The 15,880-nt window shown below is 37.1% G+C and overlaps 1 protein-coding gene across 1 annotated transcript in view; it reads right to left on the reverse strand.

The window, feature by feature from the left end:
- The window catches only part of Dmd (dystrophin), a 2,373,110-nt gene that overhangs the window by 1,790,961 nt on the left and 566,269 nt on the right, over window positions 1-15,880 (reverse strand). Inside the window, exon 7 of the mRNA XM_017795501.2 lies at window positions 4,752-4,870. Coding sequence (XP_017650990.1) covers window positions 4,752-4,870 — 119 coding nt within the window. The remainder of the gene's footprint in view (window positions 1-4,751; window positions 4,871-15,880) is intronic.

Consider the following 15,880-nt stretch of genomic DNA (forward strand, 5'->3'; position numbering starts at 1 on the left):
AGGATTAAAATATCATTAACAAGGAAAATTATTTATTTTATTTGTTATAATTGTTACGATTATCATTGCATTTGTGAGGGCCAGACCCAAGTTTATTGAATGCTAGAAAATTACCCTACCACTGATCCACAGTCCACATAATAGATCTATTTTAAAGCTACTCTTATTGTTTTATGAGAGCACCGGGCACAAGCTAAAGTAACTGGAGCATATATCTCAGATAATGAAAACTGACGACCATATAAGATTTAATGAAAAAAAAAATTAATAGATTTACCCTTCAAATCCATGCATTGTGACTCTTAGCCTGTTTTTAAAATGTACAATTTCATAATGCCTTTCCTCTCCACACCATTAGAGGAAGAGAAAACACATGAATAAATAGTGCAGAGGCAACAGTGATGCAAACCATATTTAATGAAAAATTAAACCATATGATTTATACAATTTCTCCCATACAGCTGAAATCTGGAACAGGAGGGCAGTTGCTCACTCAGAAAAACAATGAAAAGGCGATAAAGGCATCAGTGCCCAGAAATACATTAGTCAAAGGAAAGAAGCATTTCCAATAAACTTAACCTGACAATATCATATTTATATTGGTATAATTTATTATGCCAAGGACATTTCTTATCAAGAGACATAACAGACACTCATTAATTTAAACTGAGTCTATGTCCCAGTGGTGGTTTGTGTGAGAAATGTTCCCATAGGCTCATGTATTTAAGCACTTGGTCCCCAGTTGATGGCACTTGTTGGAGAGGTAAAGCCTTGCTAGAGGAAGTACAGCACTAAGAGTGAACTTTGAAGGTTTATGGCCTTGTCCTACTTCCTATACTGTCTCGTTCTGATTCCTGTATGTAGGTGAAAAAGTGACTAACTAGTTTGTTCTCCTGTTGACAATCCATGCCTTCCCCATCATGATGAACCCTAGCCCTCTGGAGCCATAAATCAAAATACACATTTTTCTTTAACTTGCTTCTGATCAATGTCTTTTATCAGAGCAACAGAAAAGTATGTAACAAAAGTGATGGGATCATGAAGAGTAGTTGTTGATGTGATGAACCTGACCATGATGGTTTTTGTAAGAATGTGGAACACTTTGGGACTCTGGATTAAGAAAGTAGTTGAGTGCTATAAGCAGATATTCATAGACAATTCTTGTGGCAATATTGAAGACACTCATGTTGAGGATAAGGTGGACAGTGGATGTCTGTCAAGCACATGTCTTTTCCAAGGACATGATCTCTATTAAGGACTTGTCTAGAGGTCATTTATGTGTTATTTTGACAAAGAATCTGGCTGCATTCTTCCCATGTCCTAAGAACTTACCTAAGACTAAATTAAAAATAATGGATCAATGTCTTTTGTGGAGAAAATTTCAAGATAGCATAGAATTGAGTCTGTGGAACAGTTATTACTGATTACTCTTATGCAGCTCTACAATGAAAAAGAGAAAGTGGGGCAATAGAAATATGAATTATGCAGCTTCAATAGGAGTCACACTCTAGAGAGCTTTAGGGTGCCCCCAAAGCATGAACATGTGGTGAAAAGAACAGGCTGAAATTGGTAAGGAGATTAGTGCCATTGAAGAAAAGACTCCTCTTCATTGGAATAGGAAGAGTGCCCTAAGAGCAACACCTCGCCCAGTTATGCTTCTGACTTACAAAAGAAGGCCTTGGGAGTTTTCCTTCTCCTCACAAACAACAGTATACCTAAACTGCCATTAATGTGATTCAAAAGGATGAGAGTCCACCCCAAGCTGGGAGTTGAACTTGGGAGTATGGCTTCATGGTACTGATTTTGGAGACACAAACATTGCAAGAATGGCAGGTTTGTGAATTTTTCCTTTGTGGTTTTAGAGAGATGCTGAGGGCAGGGAATTTGTGGTATGGCTACAGTCCCTGAAAACGAGGCTGCTTGAGGCAATTGCATGAAGCTGTGGTGGTGATCCCTAGGTTGCAGTGGAGAACTCAAGATATTTGAGATGTCAGAGCATTGAAACATCTGCCAAGGGAAGCTGCATACAGGGAGTAGAACCAGTCCAAAAGAGAAATGTATTTTGCAGGTAGCAAAGCTAGAAAGGTGAACCATCTCAAATATTTTGAAACTAAAACCCCACATGACACAGAGCTACATAATTTGGTCCTCATCCTATTGTATTTTGTATTTTGGTCTTGCTTTGGTTTAATATTTCCTCACTATGCTCCCATTCCTCCTTTTTGGAATGGGAATTTGTGTTCTGTGCCATTGTATATTAGAAGACTGCAATTTGGTTTCTGATTATACAGGAGGTCACAGTTGTCAAGTTAAGAGATCGTTTTGAGTCTCAGAAGAGATTTTGAAGCAGTGTTGAGACTATTAAAGACTATTGAGAAGTTTTAAGTTAGACTAAATACATTTTGCATCATGAGGTGGCCATGAGTCTATGAAGGCCAGGAAAATGATTGTGGTGGTTTGATTGAGAAATGCCCTCATAGGCTCATGTATTTGAACACTTGATCCCCATTTGGTGGCATTGTTTGAGGAGGTTATGGAACCTTTAGTAGGCACGAGGTCACTGAAGGAGCTACATCTTTTGGGATGGCCTTTGAGGTTTTATAGAGTTATCTCATTCCTGAATGTTCTTTCTTTTTTAAAAATATTTTATTTATTCTTTTCATTTTATGTGTATGAGTGTATTACTTGCATGCGTATAAGTGCACCTGTGTTGTCCAATGCCTGCAGAGGTAAGAAGAGGTCATCAGATTGTGTGAAACTGGAGTTATGAATGGTTGTTAGCCACCATGTGGGTACAGGGAATAGAACCTGGGTCCTCTGCAAGAGCAGACAGTGTTCTTAACCACTGAGTCATCTTTCTTCATGTGGATGAATGTGATCAGACAGCTTACGATTCCTGCTGCCATGGTGTCCTGTCATGATGAACTCTTGTCTCTCTGGAAGCTTATGCCAATACAAACAACTTCTTCCTTAAGTTGTTTATGTTAATACTATTTTATCACAGCAATAGAAATTTATCTAATACACTTCCTATATATCCTTCATAAGCTGAGAATGTGGGGTCTAAGATGCACATGGGGATAGCAGTATACCTCAGTGGTGAGGTGTTTGCCTAGCATACATGCTACTCTGAGTTCCATTACTAGCACTAGAAAAAATACACCTACTAATCCATACTCAAGCTTAGCAGCACAGTGTACTGTAAGTATCAACTATTTTCCCTCTTATCACTTGATAAGCTGGGAGCCTATGCTCTTTGCCTAAAAGAGGATCAAACTGCTGTCACTATCACAGGATAGAGGTCAGAATTCAACAATCAAGCTGTAGTTTGTACTTAATACATGATGCTTTTGTGTAATTATAAAGTTGGAAAGTGGTAAAATGATATCCCCACAACTTTGGAAGGCTGTGTATATTGGTCAATTAGACATGCATATTCTCATACTTCCAAAAATATCATATTTTAATTTACTGATTTTCCAATCTGGTCAGTATGTCATTTTCTTTTTTATCAGATCAATGTATTATTTTATTTATTCCTTTATTTATGTGTGAAGGCCTGCATTCCAGAGTGTGTATGTGGAGGGCAGGAGACAACATGCTGGAGCCTGTTCTCTCTTCTACCATGTGAGTTCCTGAGACTGAAGTCAGGTCCTCAGACTTGACAAGTACCGTTACCTATTAAGTTATCTCATCTGAATATGTTGTTGTTCATGGTGACTCTTTTCCTGTAGTGATATGGATCTGTGAGATGAATTGTGACAATCAGATTTCAATATATGTAGCACTAAACACTAGACTTTGGTTGACAGTAAACTCACCAAGAAAAGGTTACTATATAAGTCATTTCTCTGTTTTTCCTAATGGAATCTATAACCAGCACCACTTCAGGAAGTACTAATTTGTAACTAATTAACTATTCCAAAGATTATATAATTTTCATTGTGTGATACATTGAAACTTACATTAAAACTTCTGCCCAAATATTGGTTTCTGTATATATCTCATGTATCAATCTTACTGAGTCAAGAAATCATTATTTCTCTAATCCATCTGTCCAGAAGATAAGGATGGGTAGCATCAGTGACTGAAGATAGAAGTTATTAAATGGTAATATAATGAACATATAAATTGCAGTACTACTGCCTGTCTGCTAATGAAGCCAAAAACGAATAACCATCAAATTGAGGATCTCCCTGGAGTGACCAATTATAACAGAAACAATGCCAGAAATATATTTTCTGATTTAGATACTGAAATATGTTGACCTTTATGAAGTATATGAATGAAATTTGCAAGAATGGCTAATTAATTATAGCTCATTTGTCTGTCAAATCTCTGGGTAGAATAAGAAAATCACTAACTTTTGTAATTATTGGGAGTTAATGATCTCCATTATAGTATACACCATCCACGAAGAACATACATTCTAAAGACTTGATTTGTTTGCTTTTGTTTCCCTTTCTCTTCACAACATTTTACATGAAAGTTTTAAAATTTGTTATATTGAAAACTAAATTAATATATGAATTTACAATAGAAAACAGGAAGCCAGCATTTTGTATATTCCTATATTTCAGGAAAACATAAGGTATATAGTTTTCTATTTTTTGGTATGGTTGAGACAAGGTCTCATTCTGCATAATTTGCTATTTTGTGTTTAGTGCATGGAAATGTCAAGTCTGAATTATACAAAAGTAAGAAGCCAGCAAACTATACTAAGAATGACGGTAGTCCATAAATGTACCAACCTTCAGGATCAAGGAGCTTCTCTATGCCTAAGTGACATTTGGCGATGTTGAATGCATGTTCCAGTCTTTGTGTGGCTGACTGCTGCGAAACCACACTATTCCAATCAAACAGGTCTGGCCTGAAACACACACATACACAAATACAAACATATATATCAATTCATAATATGCAGTAAAGTTCATTTCAAATCTGAAATCAGATTTTTTAAAAAGTCCATAATTCTTAAGAATTAAGTATTATTTCTCATTACTCCTAAATAACATTTTCATTTAAATAAGTCACAATGTTCATTTATACCCTTGACATTGAACATGTTAAATACATATAAATTTTATGAGTTACACCACAGTAAAGTTGAAAACAATGAAAATCCTTTAAAAAAGGGAGAATTTATTATGTGTTATTAACAAAAATTTGTTACTGCTATCCAGTATTACAGATTAGAATATAAGATCTTTACATGCAACTCTGATTTTCTTAAGCTTATACCATACTTCTTCACTAAACTCCAGACTCTGTTTACATTCCTATTAGCCTGTTAGTACAACCATTCAATCATGAGCCGCAAGTGTTCAAACCTTAGCTTCTGTTTTTCATTCCCATCACATTCTTCAAAAACTATTTTGTGTCTTCTGGACATAAAATGAATACAGCACTCATGAACTCACTTCAGCTGTTTGCCTGCCCAAGACTTACACAAGATGGAGTCCATCAACTTTCTAGCATAGATGGGGGAGGGGCTCACAAGCCAACAGTTCTAGATGAGGAGCTAATGACAGTTGATGGCTGCTAGGGAAGGGACAGTTTCTTGGTGAACCTTCATAGGTTGACAAATCTCCAGTGGATGACCACACATCCATGTGCGTATGTACAGCACTAATTAGACTTAGTGAGCTACAAGAAAGTTAGGAAGAAAAAAGAGAGGACATGACTTTGGAAGAGAACATAGGGGAGAGGTCTGCATGGATTTGGAGGGGGTTAGGAGGTGAATATGATTGAAATGCATGGTTACATACATGATATTTTCTTTTTTTTGTTTTTTTGGAGACAGGTTCTCCGTATAGCCTCAGCTAGCCTGGAACTCACTATGTAGACCACACTGGCCTTGAACTCACAGAGATATGCCTTCCTCTGCCTCCTGAGTGCTGGGACTAAAGGCATGCATCACCACATCTCGGCTAGGTGTTGTTATTGTTTTGTTTTGTCTTTTGGTTTTGTTTTTTTCTTTTTTTTTTTTTTTCTTTTTTGGGTCTTTTGAGACAGGTTCTCCTTATAGCACCAGCTGGCCTGGAACTCAGTGTGTAGACCAGGATGGCCTTGATCTCACAGAGATCCACCTGCCTCTGCACCCCAACTGCTATATTTTCAAGGAAGAAATTAAAAACATATTAAACAAACATAAAAACGACTTGTTTCTCAGACATATCTTCCTTTGTAAATATTCAATATCTCAAACTTGCTATTCTGCATAAGGAAACATTAGGAGGCATATGTGATGCCTTTCACAGTCATACAACACTTAGTTGGATGTATACCGAGAATTTAAATAACCTCTTACTATCCTCACTACCATGACAATAATTCAGCCACAATTTTACATTCCCTGAGTTACTGCAATAGCCTCTTTTGGCTCCCCCTTCTCTCACCTTCTCCCTGCTTAAGCTATTCTGGGCAGTTTTTACAGAGACCTGTTAAAACATGTTTAATCATATCCCTATCCTCAAATCCTTACTATCATAGGAATAAAAATCAGATATTTAACTGTAGTCCAAAAGCCTCCCCATGAGCTGGCTCCTCATTAACTCAGATTTCGTGTCTTGTCTCTCTCCTTATATTTCACAAATCGCCTACATGGTTTCCTGAACTTAAAGTCATACTCTGCTCACCCCTCAACTACAATTTCATGCCTTAAACCAAACTTGCACATGATCATTTTTACCTCTTAACTGCACTATATTTTCTGAGTAACACTTTCCATTATTTATCACATATAAAATTTAATCTTAACTCCCCATGTAACCCACAAAAATAAAGCGTATAAGAACATTTCTTCAGATTTGTTCATTTGTCAGCAAGAGAGAATGAATGAGCACCAGTATGTGAATATTACTTTAGTTGAGAAAACACAAGTTTTAATATCTAAATTAGGAAGAAAAATATGCATGCAATAGTAAATAGAATTGCCTATAAAAAATAGAGTGAATAAGATGATACAGTGTTGCCTAGGACATAAAGAGGTCAAGACAAAAATTATTCAATAAGTTAAATGTTCACTTAGGTTTGGATTAAGAAAAGTATTTCAGGGGCTCAAGAGATGGCTCAGTGGTTAAGAGCACTGGCTGATGATCTTTCAGAGGACCTGGATTCTATTCCCAGCACCGACATGGCAGCTAACAACCATCTATAACCCCAATTCCAGGGGAATTCAACACCCTCTTCTGGCCTCCTCAGGCACTGCATGGCATGAGTGTACTTATACACATGCAGACAATATACTCATACTCATAAAATAAAAAATAATAAATCAAATATTTTAAAAAGGAAAGTATTTCAGAACAGAATGGATAGTTGTGTGGATATTACAGAAAGAAAATTCTTAACAGAGGAAAAGATAAACACACTAAAGGAATCAGGACTTTACATATCTGGCTCTCTACTGGGAAATAACATCAAGCAGTAAGAGATGGAGTTGGAAAGGAGGAACAAGCATAAGTTCTTGGTCATTAAAGAATTATTATTTGTCCTCAACACCTTGATATTGATTTAAAAAGTATTTCTTCACCTTCTTTGGAACATAAATAATTTCCCCAGCTTCATGAGAACCTCCAAAAAAGTATAAATTCATTTCTCATTTTCTTTTTAAATTTCCCATATTTTGATCAAAACACCAACATTTTGTATACTTGAAAATCTAGTTAAATTCAATTCCACCTATTTACTCCAAAATAACCCAAATAATTAAACCATCTTCGTGACCTAAAATATATTAAATCTTTGGAAATGTTTGTATTGGTGGAAGTAATATGAGAATTAAAATCTAATTTATCAATTATTTGAGTGAGTTTTAACTTGATTATGAATACTCTGACCAACTTCAGTTGTTTATCTTTCGGCAACAGAAATGAAAAAAGAATGTAAATGTGAATATATAGAAAGCTTCTTCATCACATACAGTATAGTAAGTAAAGGTAAGTGATTGTGAAATAAATTAAATATAAATGTTATCATTTTAATCTTTTTCCCTCCTATTTTCCACTTCCTTGGTCAGAAAGTAACCACCACAGGATAGGATTCTTACTACAATCATCTAGTGTATTTGGAATTCAGCATTCTCACTTAGAGAAAGACAATTATGATTAGCATTTGAAGTCACTTTTATCATTAAGAGTGCATTTAATTCTTTTAAATAATAAAAATAATCAAATACTGTTTAAAACATTTGTGCTTTGATAATGCACAAAATATAAATCTTATCAAGTATATAGGATACCCACATAGCTTTGCACAGACCATAACTCATATGTAAACTGAAGATTATAAATCAATGTCATAACTGAGGAAGCATAAATGTAAACCTTGGAAGTACCACTTATTAGTCAAATGGTCTTTGGGAAATAATATAACATCCATGCTTCCATTTCCTAATATTGAAATGGTGGTAATGATAGATATTTGTCCCCAAAACCAGATGTGATATTTCATTTAGAATAGTGCCTACAAAATATTTAATAGTTTTTTTTTACAGGCAGCAGAAGGAATATAAGGGTATATTAAAATACATTCAAAAAGTACACTAATCATATAGAAGAATATACTTCATATGCATCACACCAGAAACGTTGGAAGGAGCAAAATTATTCCTAAGAAGAACTAAATAAATAGAGAATAAAATTAAAGAGATAGAAGCATGTAAAGTCACTGATAATGGGCTGGAGAAATGTCACAGTAGGTAAAGGCACTTGTTGTGCAAGCCTGGCAACGTGATTTTGATCCCCTGAAAACATGAAAAACTTTAAGTGATGAAATGACCACAAAAAGGTTTCCTCTGGCCTCCAATGTGCCATAGCATTCACACCTCCCCATACATATCACACACATATGCACACACACATAAGAATAATACATTAAATTAAATTAAAAAAATAATAAAATCATTTTGCAGTGTCAAAGAACAATGACGGACAGTTCACTGCAATCTTGTGGATAAACTGATGGACTAGCAGAAAAAAAATGCTGCAATCAAAATTAGCAATCTTTTAATGCCAACTGAGTATGTATAGAGATGTTTCTTCATGGGAACTAAATTTGTAAGATGATTCATATAGTCATTGATACTTAAATATAACAATGTTACTTTGGGAAGGATTTTAGGGAAGTCATTCAAAATACTAATAATTACGGTAAAGACACAGTGGAATTAGCCATTGAGTAGGGGGTGGCTTGGTTAAGAGTTTGAAGGAGCAAAAGGTCTGCCATGTGTTCTACCGTAACTAAACATGTTTATATGGACATGTTTATATGAAGAATGCTCCCTTGGAGATGTTTAAGGCAAGCCTCTATCTAGAGCCTTTTCAGTATCTCTACCCACCAGATGTGTGATGGATAGTACTTTCCTCTTTTCTATTGGTTACCAAGCAATCTGGCTATTTGCCTTAGTCACAAAGGGATCAGGCCATGCTTTGAGACGACTCAACTTACATAACAACCCTTCCATCTCTGGCAATTTTCCATTGCCTAGAATGGCTAACTACTATTTCCTGGCCTTGCCTTAAGTCTCTTCTTTACCCTCACCCCTTGTTACAAAGTCCCCATTCACACGCCCAACCTATCTTCTTCCTAACTAATGACCTTGTATCCTTATTCTTGTCGTTCCGAGAGCAAAAGGGGGTAAAACGAGTTAGAAAGAGCAGCCCTAACATTTCGAGAAAAGAAGATTGCAAGAATGAGGGTAACAACGATCCAGTCCCTCAGGAAGAGCAGCCTGTGCAAGAGGAGCACCCAGAGAAGAAGTTATTTCCAGAGAGCATTGCTGTTAAAGATACAGAAACATCTTCTGGAAAATTACACGGGCAGTAGACAGACATCCGTCTCCTGGCAAATGCCCAGCCACACACACTATAAATTTTAAAGTCATATTGATTTTGTTAAAAATAAACTCATTCTAATTTGTGAATATGTGTGTCCTTGTGAGTTTCTGATGTTGGAACTGGAAGGAAAGGGGAAGGGGGCGGTATAGGACAAGGGAGGGGCTTTGGGTGAGTATATCACAGGGGAGAGATATTGGATGGGTGTATGACAAGAGAGGGACTGTGAATCCCACAGGTTTAGGACCAGAGAAGCAACTTGGGTGGGTTCAGGACAAGGGAGGGACTTTGGATCTCACAGGGTTAAAGTCTGGACAAGTAACTTGGATGGATAAATGACAAGGGAGGGAAATTGGGTATAAATAAAACGAGGAGGAGATTTTGGGTGAATAAATGATAATGGAAGGACTTTGGGTAGAAATACAAGGGAGAGATTTGAGGTGAGTGTAAGACAAGGGGAGGGAGTTGGGGGTTTTTCAGAAAACATGGGTGGGTAAGAGTGAGACATTGGGTCTCACAGCGTTGAGGATCATAAAGGAAATATACAGTTAGCCAGACACATGAACACTATGGATAGAGATTTTATCCAGCATTGAAGACATTCTCCTTCTATCTTACCCCAAGACAAGGATGACAGAGATTGGATAGTTCTACATGTGTGTATTTTGCAAGAGCAGGGAATGGTTTCAGGGTATAGATTGCCATAACCTACCCTTGGTGAGATATGTGGGTGACAATTAGTGGGGTTGGGTCCACCAAAATAGAGGACACATCACTTATAGGATACCCGTGTCCTAGTGGTATTGTTACACCCTACTGTATAATTCTAAGCAAAGTCCTTCAAAAGCACCAAAGACATAATCATATTAGAAGATACAGTTGCATTGAAGGGAAAATAATGGTGACTGGAAGTCACAAGAGAAACCTTGATTAGACTGTGAAATTTGGAGTGGAATAGGAATTAAAAGTTCTCTGCCAATAGGACAACTGTTTCAAACCTCACACACCTAGGTTCAGGGACCACTGTGGAAGAGGGGACAGAAACATTTTAAGAGCCAGGGGTGGTACATGACCACAAAGAAACAGTCTTACAGGCTCCTGGGAACTTGCTGATAGGAACTTACAGCAATGCAGGCAGTTTGCACAAGACCCATGCAAACTCCATCCAATACAAATAATCATAAAATGGGGAAAGTTGTCTGCCTCCGTAGTTAGGCCTAGCAGAAATGAAGATATTCTAAATATATATTTCTATAGCAAAAACTATTAGGCTATAGGAACAATGGAGTCCAAAGAAATGGGAATTCCCCTAGATACCTCATGCTAAGAAAAGAAATAGCACCCAGATGGGGAGCTTGTCTCCTTGAAAGAGACTTTACACAGTTCTAACAACTATCAGACCACCTTACATGATAAAACTAAATCCCAGACAGTGATGAGTAGTGGTGGACTATGCCTTGACTATGACTGCATAGATATGCATATCTTTGGTCCCCACTTTAAACTTTAATCTCACTTCAGGATCCTGAAGGTGGACTTCGGTGTGTCACTGAATCTCTTTATCACTCTTCAAATGTGGTCACATGAGTAAGTCTCTTTTTTTCCTATTTACTATTAATGTGCTTTATTCAACTGACTTCTCAGGGAGAGGTGACCAAACTTGACTTCTTGACTTCTTGAGGTACAGACTGTGACCCCAAGTTCAGTAATACCCCCTGTGCTGTCAATAAAATATTGTTTGAAAATGTAAGGTCCTATTACTTTCTTCTAAGCTTCTGTATTGTCATATCATCACAAGTATAGATGGTTGCAAATTTACACACTGAAGTCAAAAGAAAACCAACAATCTTTACAGAACAGATAGAAATGTTAAAAATATTTTGAAACAAAAATAATACAATAACAAAATGGGAAATGGAGAAAAGGGAAGGAAGGAATGAAAATGTGATTTTTTTTTGTCCTTAAAACCAGATAGTCAATATTTCCTTTTAAACTTGATGATTTTTTTCAATAGAAGCATTTTAATATTATTTAAATGCAAAAATTATAGAAATAAATTAATATTAATATAATTAACAAAATTAGGAACAATACATAATGAGAGGTGTGGGAATTTCATGAAAATGTCCCCTATAGTCTCACGAATTTGAACACTCAGACCCCAGTTGATGGTACTATTTGTGGAGGTTTAGTAAGTATGACATTGCTGAAAGAAGTCTGTCCCTGGGAGTGAGCTTTGCCCCATTCTCAGTTTCTCTCTCTCTCTCTCTGCTTCTTGCATCTATTTGAAGATGTGAGTTCTCAGCTTTCTGTTCTTGCCACCTCCTGACATGCCCCCTCTGCCATTATTATAGACTCTCCTTTTGGAACCATGAGCCAAAATAAACTCTTCTACAAGTTGTCTTGGTCATGGTGTTTGATCCCATTAAAATAAAAGTAACTAATGCAGAAGTTTGTACAGGGTAGGGCTTTGCTGTGAAAAACCAGGTCATGGTATTTTTCAGAAAAATGGGGAAGACTTGGAATTCTGAACTAGAAAAGAAGATAAATGCTGGAAATAGTTTAATGGCTCACTAAACGAGGAGTATAGAATGTAGAGTCCTGGCTCAAGATGTTTCTGAGGGAGAAGGAAGCAAGGACTTAAAGAGCAACTGGGCTAGAGGTCATTCCTGTGATATTCTATGATAGTCCTATGATAGTCTGTGATTTTGCTGCCTTTGGGCCCTGTTCTCAAAACGTGTCCAAGACTAAATTTAAAAATGATAGAGTTAATTTCTTTGGCAGAGGAAATATCAAGACAGCCTAACACTGAATCTGTGGTGTGGTTACTAATGGTGACTCTTACTCAGATCTACAAAGTAAAAGAGAATGTGTGGCAGAAATAAATGTAAAAGATAGCTTGGAGAACAAAAGTCTTAGGGAACTGAATATTGCAGCCAAAATATGTGCTAGAAGAGTGGCCTTCATTGTTAAAAGGATTAGCAACATTAGGAAAAGATTTTCTGCTCCATGCTGGAATAATAGGAAGAGTGATCTTAGGGCAAGACCTCACACACCTAAGCTTCTAACCTGTGAAAACATCATAAGGGTCTTTCTGCTCCTAAGAAGCACTTGCTTCAGCATATAAAAGGTGTTCTTAATATGGCAAAAGGATGCCAGCATCCATCCCAAGCTTGAAGCTGAACTTGGCAGTGCCATCCTTGTAGTTCTGGTTTTAGAGGCATGAAAGATGCAAGAATGAGAGTGTTCTGGATTCTTCCTCCATGTTTCAGAGATAGCCACAGAGACCAGGTAGCATGGGGTAGGAGAATTCCTGTGTAAATAGAACCTGGGAGGCCACTGAGTGTGAAAATTAAGGTTGGGTTGTATAAGACCCCAACATGTTGGAGATGCCATAGACATGAGGTATTTGCCAAGGAGAGCTGTATACAGGAAGTAGAACAATTCTGACAGAAACATATGTTTTAAGCAACAAATCTGGAAGGGCAAAACTAAGCCCCTTGGAACTCAATTCCCAGGCATCAGACATAGAGGTACAGAATACCCTGATGGTTTTCATTCTTGTTTTGGTTCAGTATAGTCTATGTCCCCATTTCTTCTCTGTGGAATGGGAATGTATACCTGTGCCTTTGTATGTTGGAAGAACGTACTTTGTCTTACTCATTTTATGAGGGGTTATATTTAAAAAAAATTTCCATGAGCCCCAGAAGAGACTTTGAACTTTCAAAGTACTGAGGTTCTTAAAGTTGAAAGAAATGTATTTTGCATTATGATATGGCCATGAGCCTATGGTAGCCAGAAAGTAGAATACAGTGGTTTGCATGATAAATATTCCCCATAGGCTCACAAAGTTTTATGCTTGGTCCCCAGTTGGTGATATTGTTTGTGGAGGAAGTATGTTACTGGAGGCAGGCTTTGACTGCTTGTAGCTTTACACTATTTCTAGTTTCTCTTTCTCTGTTTTCTGAATGTAGGAGAATATGTTAAGTGCTCAGTTTTCAGATCAGGTCACCTCCTGCCATGCCTCCCCCTAATACAGGAGGTAAGATCTGTGAGTTTTACATTAAGAATTGTATGCAAATATTATTAAACAGCAACTTGTGATAAATGAAAATATATACTACATATTAATATAACTTTGGTCCTATGATTAAGCTTTGGCAAGAGAGAAGATATTGAAAGAGGTACAGTTATACCCTCCACTTTAGTTATGCTAAAATGCTAACACCTTTAAAATATAGTTAAGTGTAAGTAGTAGGTATTCAGGAGTGAGGGGATGATGTTAACTTCAAAAGAAAAAGTACAAAGGCTTCCACTGTCTACCTACCACAGGAATGGATTTAGAGATAAAGAGCTCTGCTAAGTGCCTAATGGTAGGAATTCTCCATCCCGTGGAATACTATTGTTTCCTCTTTCAAATGGGATACCACTAAGTTATCATTTTCCTCGGTCAAAAATTGAGTGAATAACTATCTCTGAAACTGAGAACAGAGGCAATATGTGCCCAGTTCTCCCTCCCCATAATGATAATTTAATCTGTCTCACATATGTATTTTAGTCTTTGTCTCAATGCTTCCTATAAATTGTATGATTGGTACAGAAATTAGTGTCCAGAAATCCCAATCTCTCAATCTCAATTTTTCTCTCTCTTCTTCTCTCTCCCCCTCTGTCTCTTAGCTGACACATAAAGAAAACTATTCTCCTTTACTTTTAGTTTTCTGCTTCTTAATGTTAGATGACTAGTATTATTTTAAAATATATTTTTAGTAATTCTTTGAAATTTTCATGCATGTTTACAATGTATTTTAAACATACTCACCCTGACACATACCCCAACTCCTCCCAGATTCACTCAATCTCTCCATCCACACTTTACCAACTTCTTGTCTTTTTAAATTTACTTTATAAACTATCCAGTCCAATTTGTGCTGCCCATATCCTCATAGGTGTAGGGCTACCCCTTGGAAAATTGTTTACCTACCAAGGGCTACACAAGTAACGAAAATTAATTCTCTCCCACCCTAGAAGAAGTCAACTCTCAACAGGTCCTCAGTTATGGGTATGGGCTTGTGAGTCCCTTCCAGGTCCATACTGGAATGTTGAGTATCTTGATTTTGTATAAATCTCATGGCAGGCAACCACAGGTTGCTGAGAATTCATGAGTACAGGGGTCCACTCATGACCTCAAGATACTATTTTTTTCTGATCTTCTCTGACCATTGGCTCTTACAGTCTTTCCATTACCTCTTTCACAATGGTCCCTGTGCCTTACTGGGAGGGATATAACATGGAGGTCCCATTTGTAGCTGAGCACTTATTTTCTCCACTTGAACTTGTTGTAAGTGTCTGCATTAACCACCATCCATTGCATGAAGAATATTCTCTGATGAGGTCTAAAATGTGCACTAATCTAGGGGCAGGGTGATATGAATTTAGAGAGCAGTGGAATACTACATCTATTTAGTGTAATAATTGTAGTAGGTTCATTGCTGGGTTTTGTGAGCTCTACAACCATGCTCTAGGCAAGATTTACAGTATTAGGCATGAGTTTACTCCTGGGAAGTGGTCCTGAAATCAATCAGAAAGTGGATAAATATCTTTATAACATTCTTGCCACTATTGTAGCCATGGGACTGTCTTGCCACACTATTCATTATGCTCAAAAAATTCACAGATGCAAAACTACTGATGACTTGCCCCCTCCCCAGAAAGCTGCATGGCACTTTCTGCTGCTATGAAAGTTAGCCGCTAGAGAAGTATCTTCCTGGTCATTACCAATTTGACTCTTCATGTCCTATGTTTAAAGTGTGTGGCTTCTTCAGCAATAAGGTCTTACTGTTGAGTTCTGGTGGGCAACAAAGAACAATGGCAATGTGTACTTTTGGGGTGTCTCCAGTACACTCCTGGCCAACAACTCAAAGGGAGGTATCCCATGTCTGTCACTTGACTTTTTATTTGTCAACCCATTACTTCTGGATGAAGCCTTATATCCTGTGTAGGGTAATGCCAATTAAACCATTTTGTGGGAATATATATATATATAT

Source organism: Nannospalax galili, unplaced genomic scaffold (genome assembly GCF_000622305.1).
Source record: "Nannospalax galili isolate Female #2095 unplaced genomic scaffold, S.galili_v1.0 scaffold7, whole genome shotgun sequence".
Lineage (NCBI taxonomy): Eukaryota > Metazoa > Chordata > Mammalia > Rodentia > Spalacidae > Nannospalax > Nannospalax galili.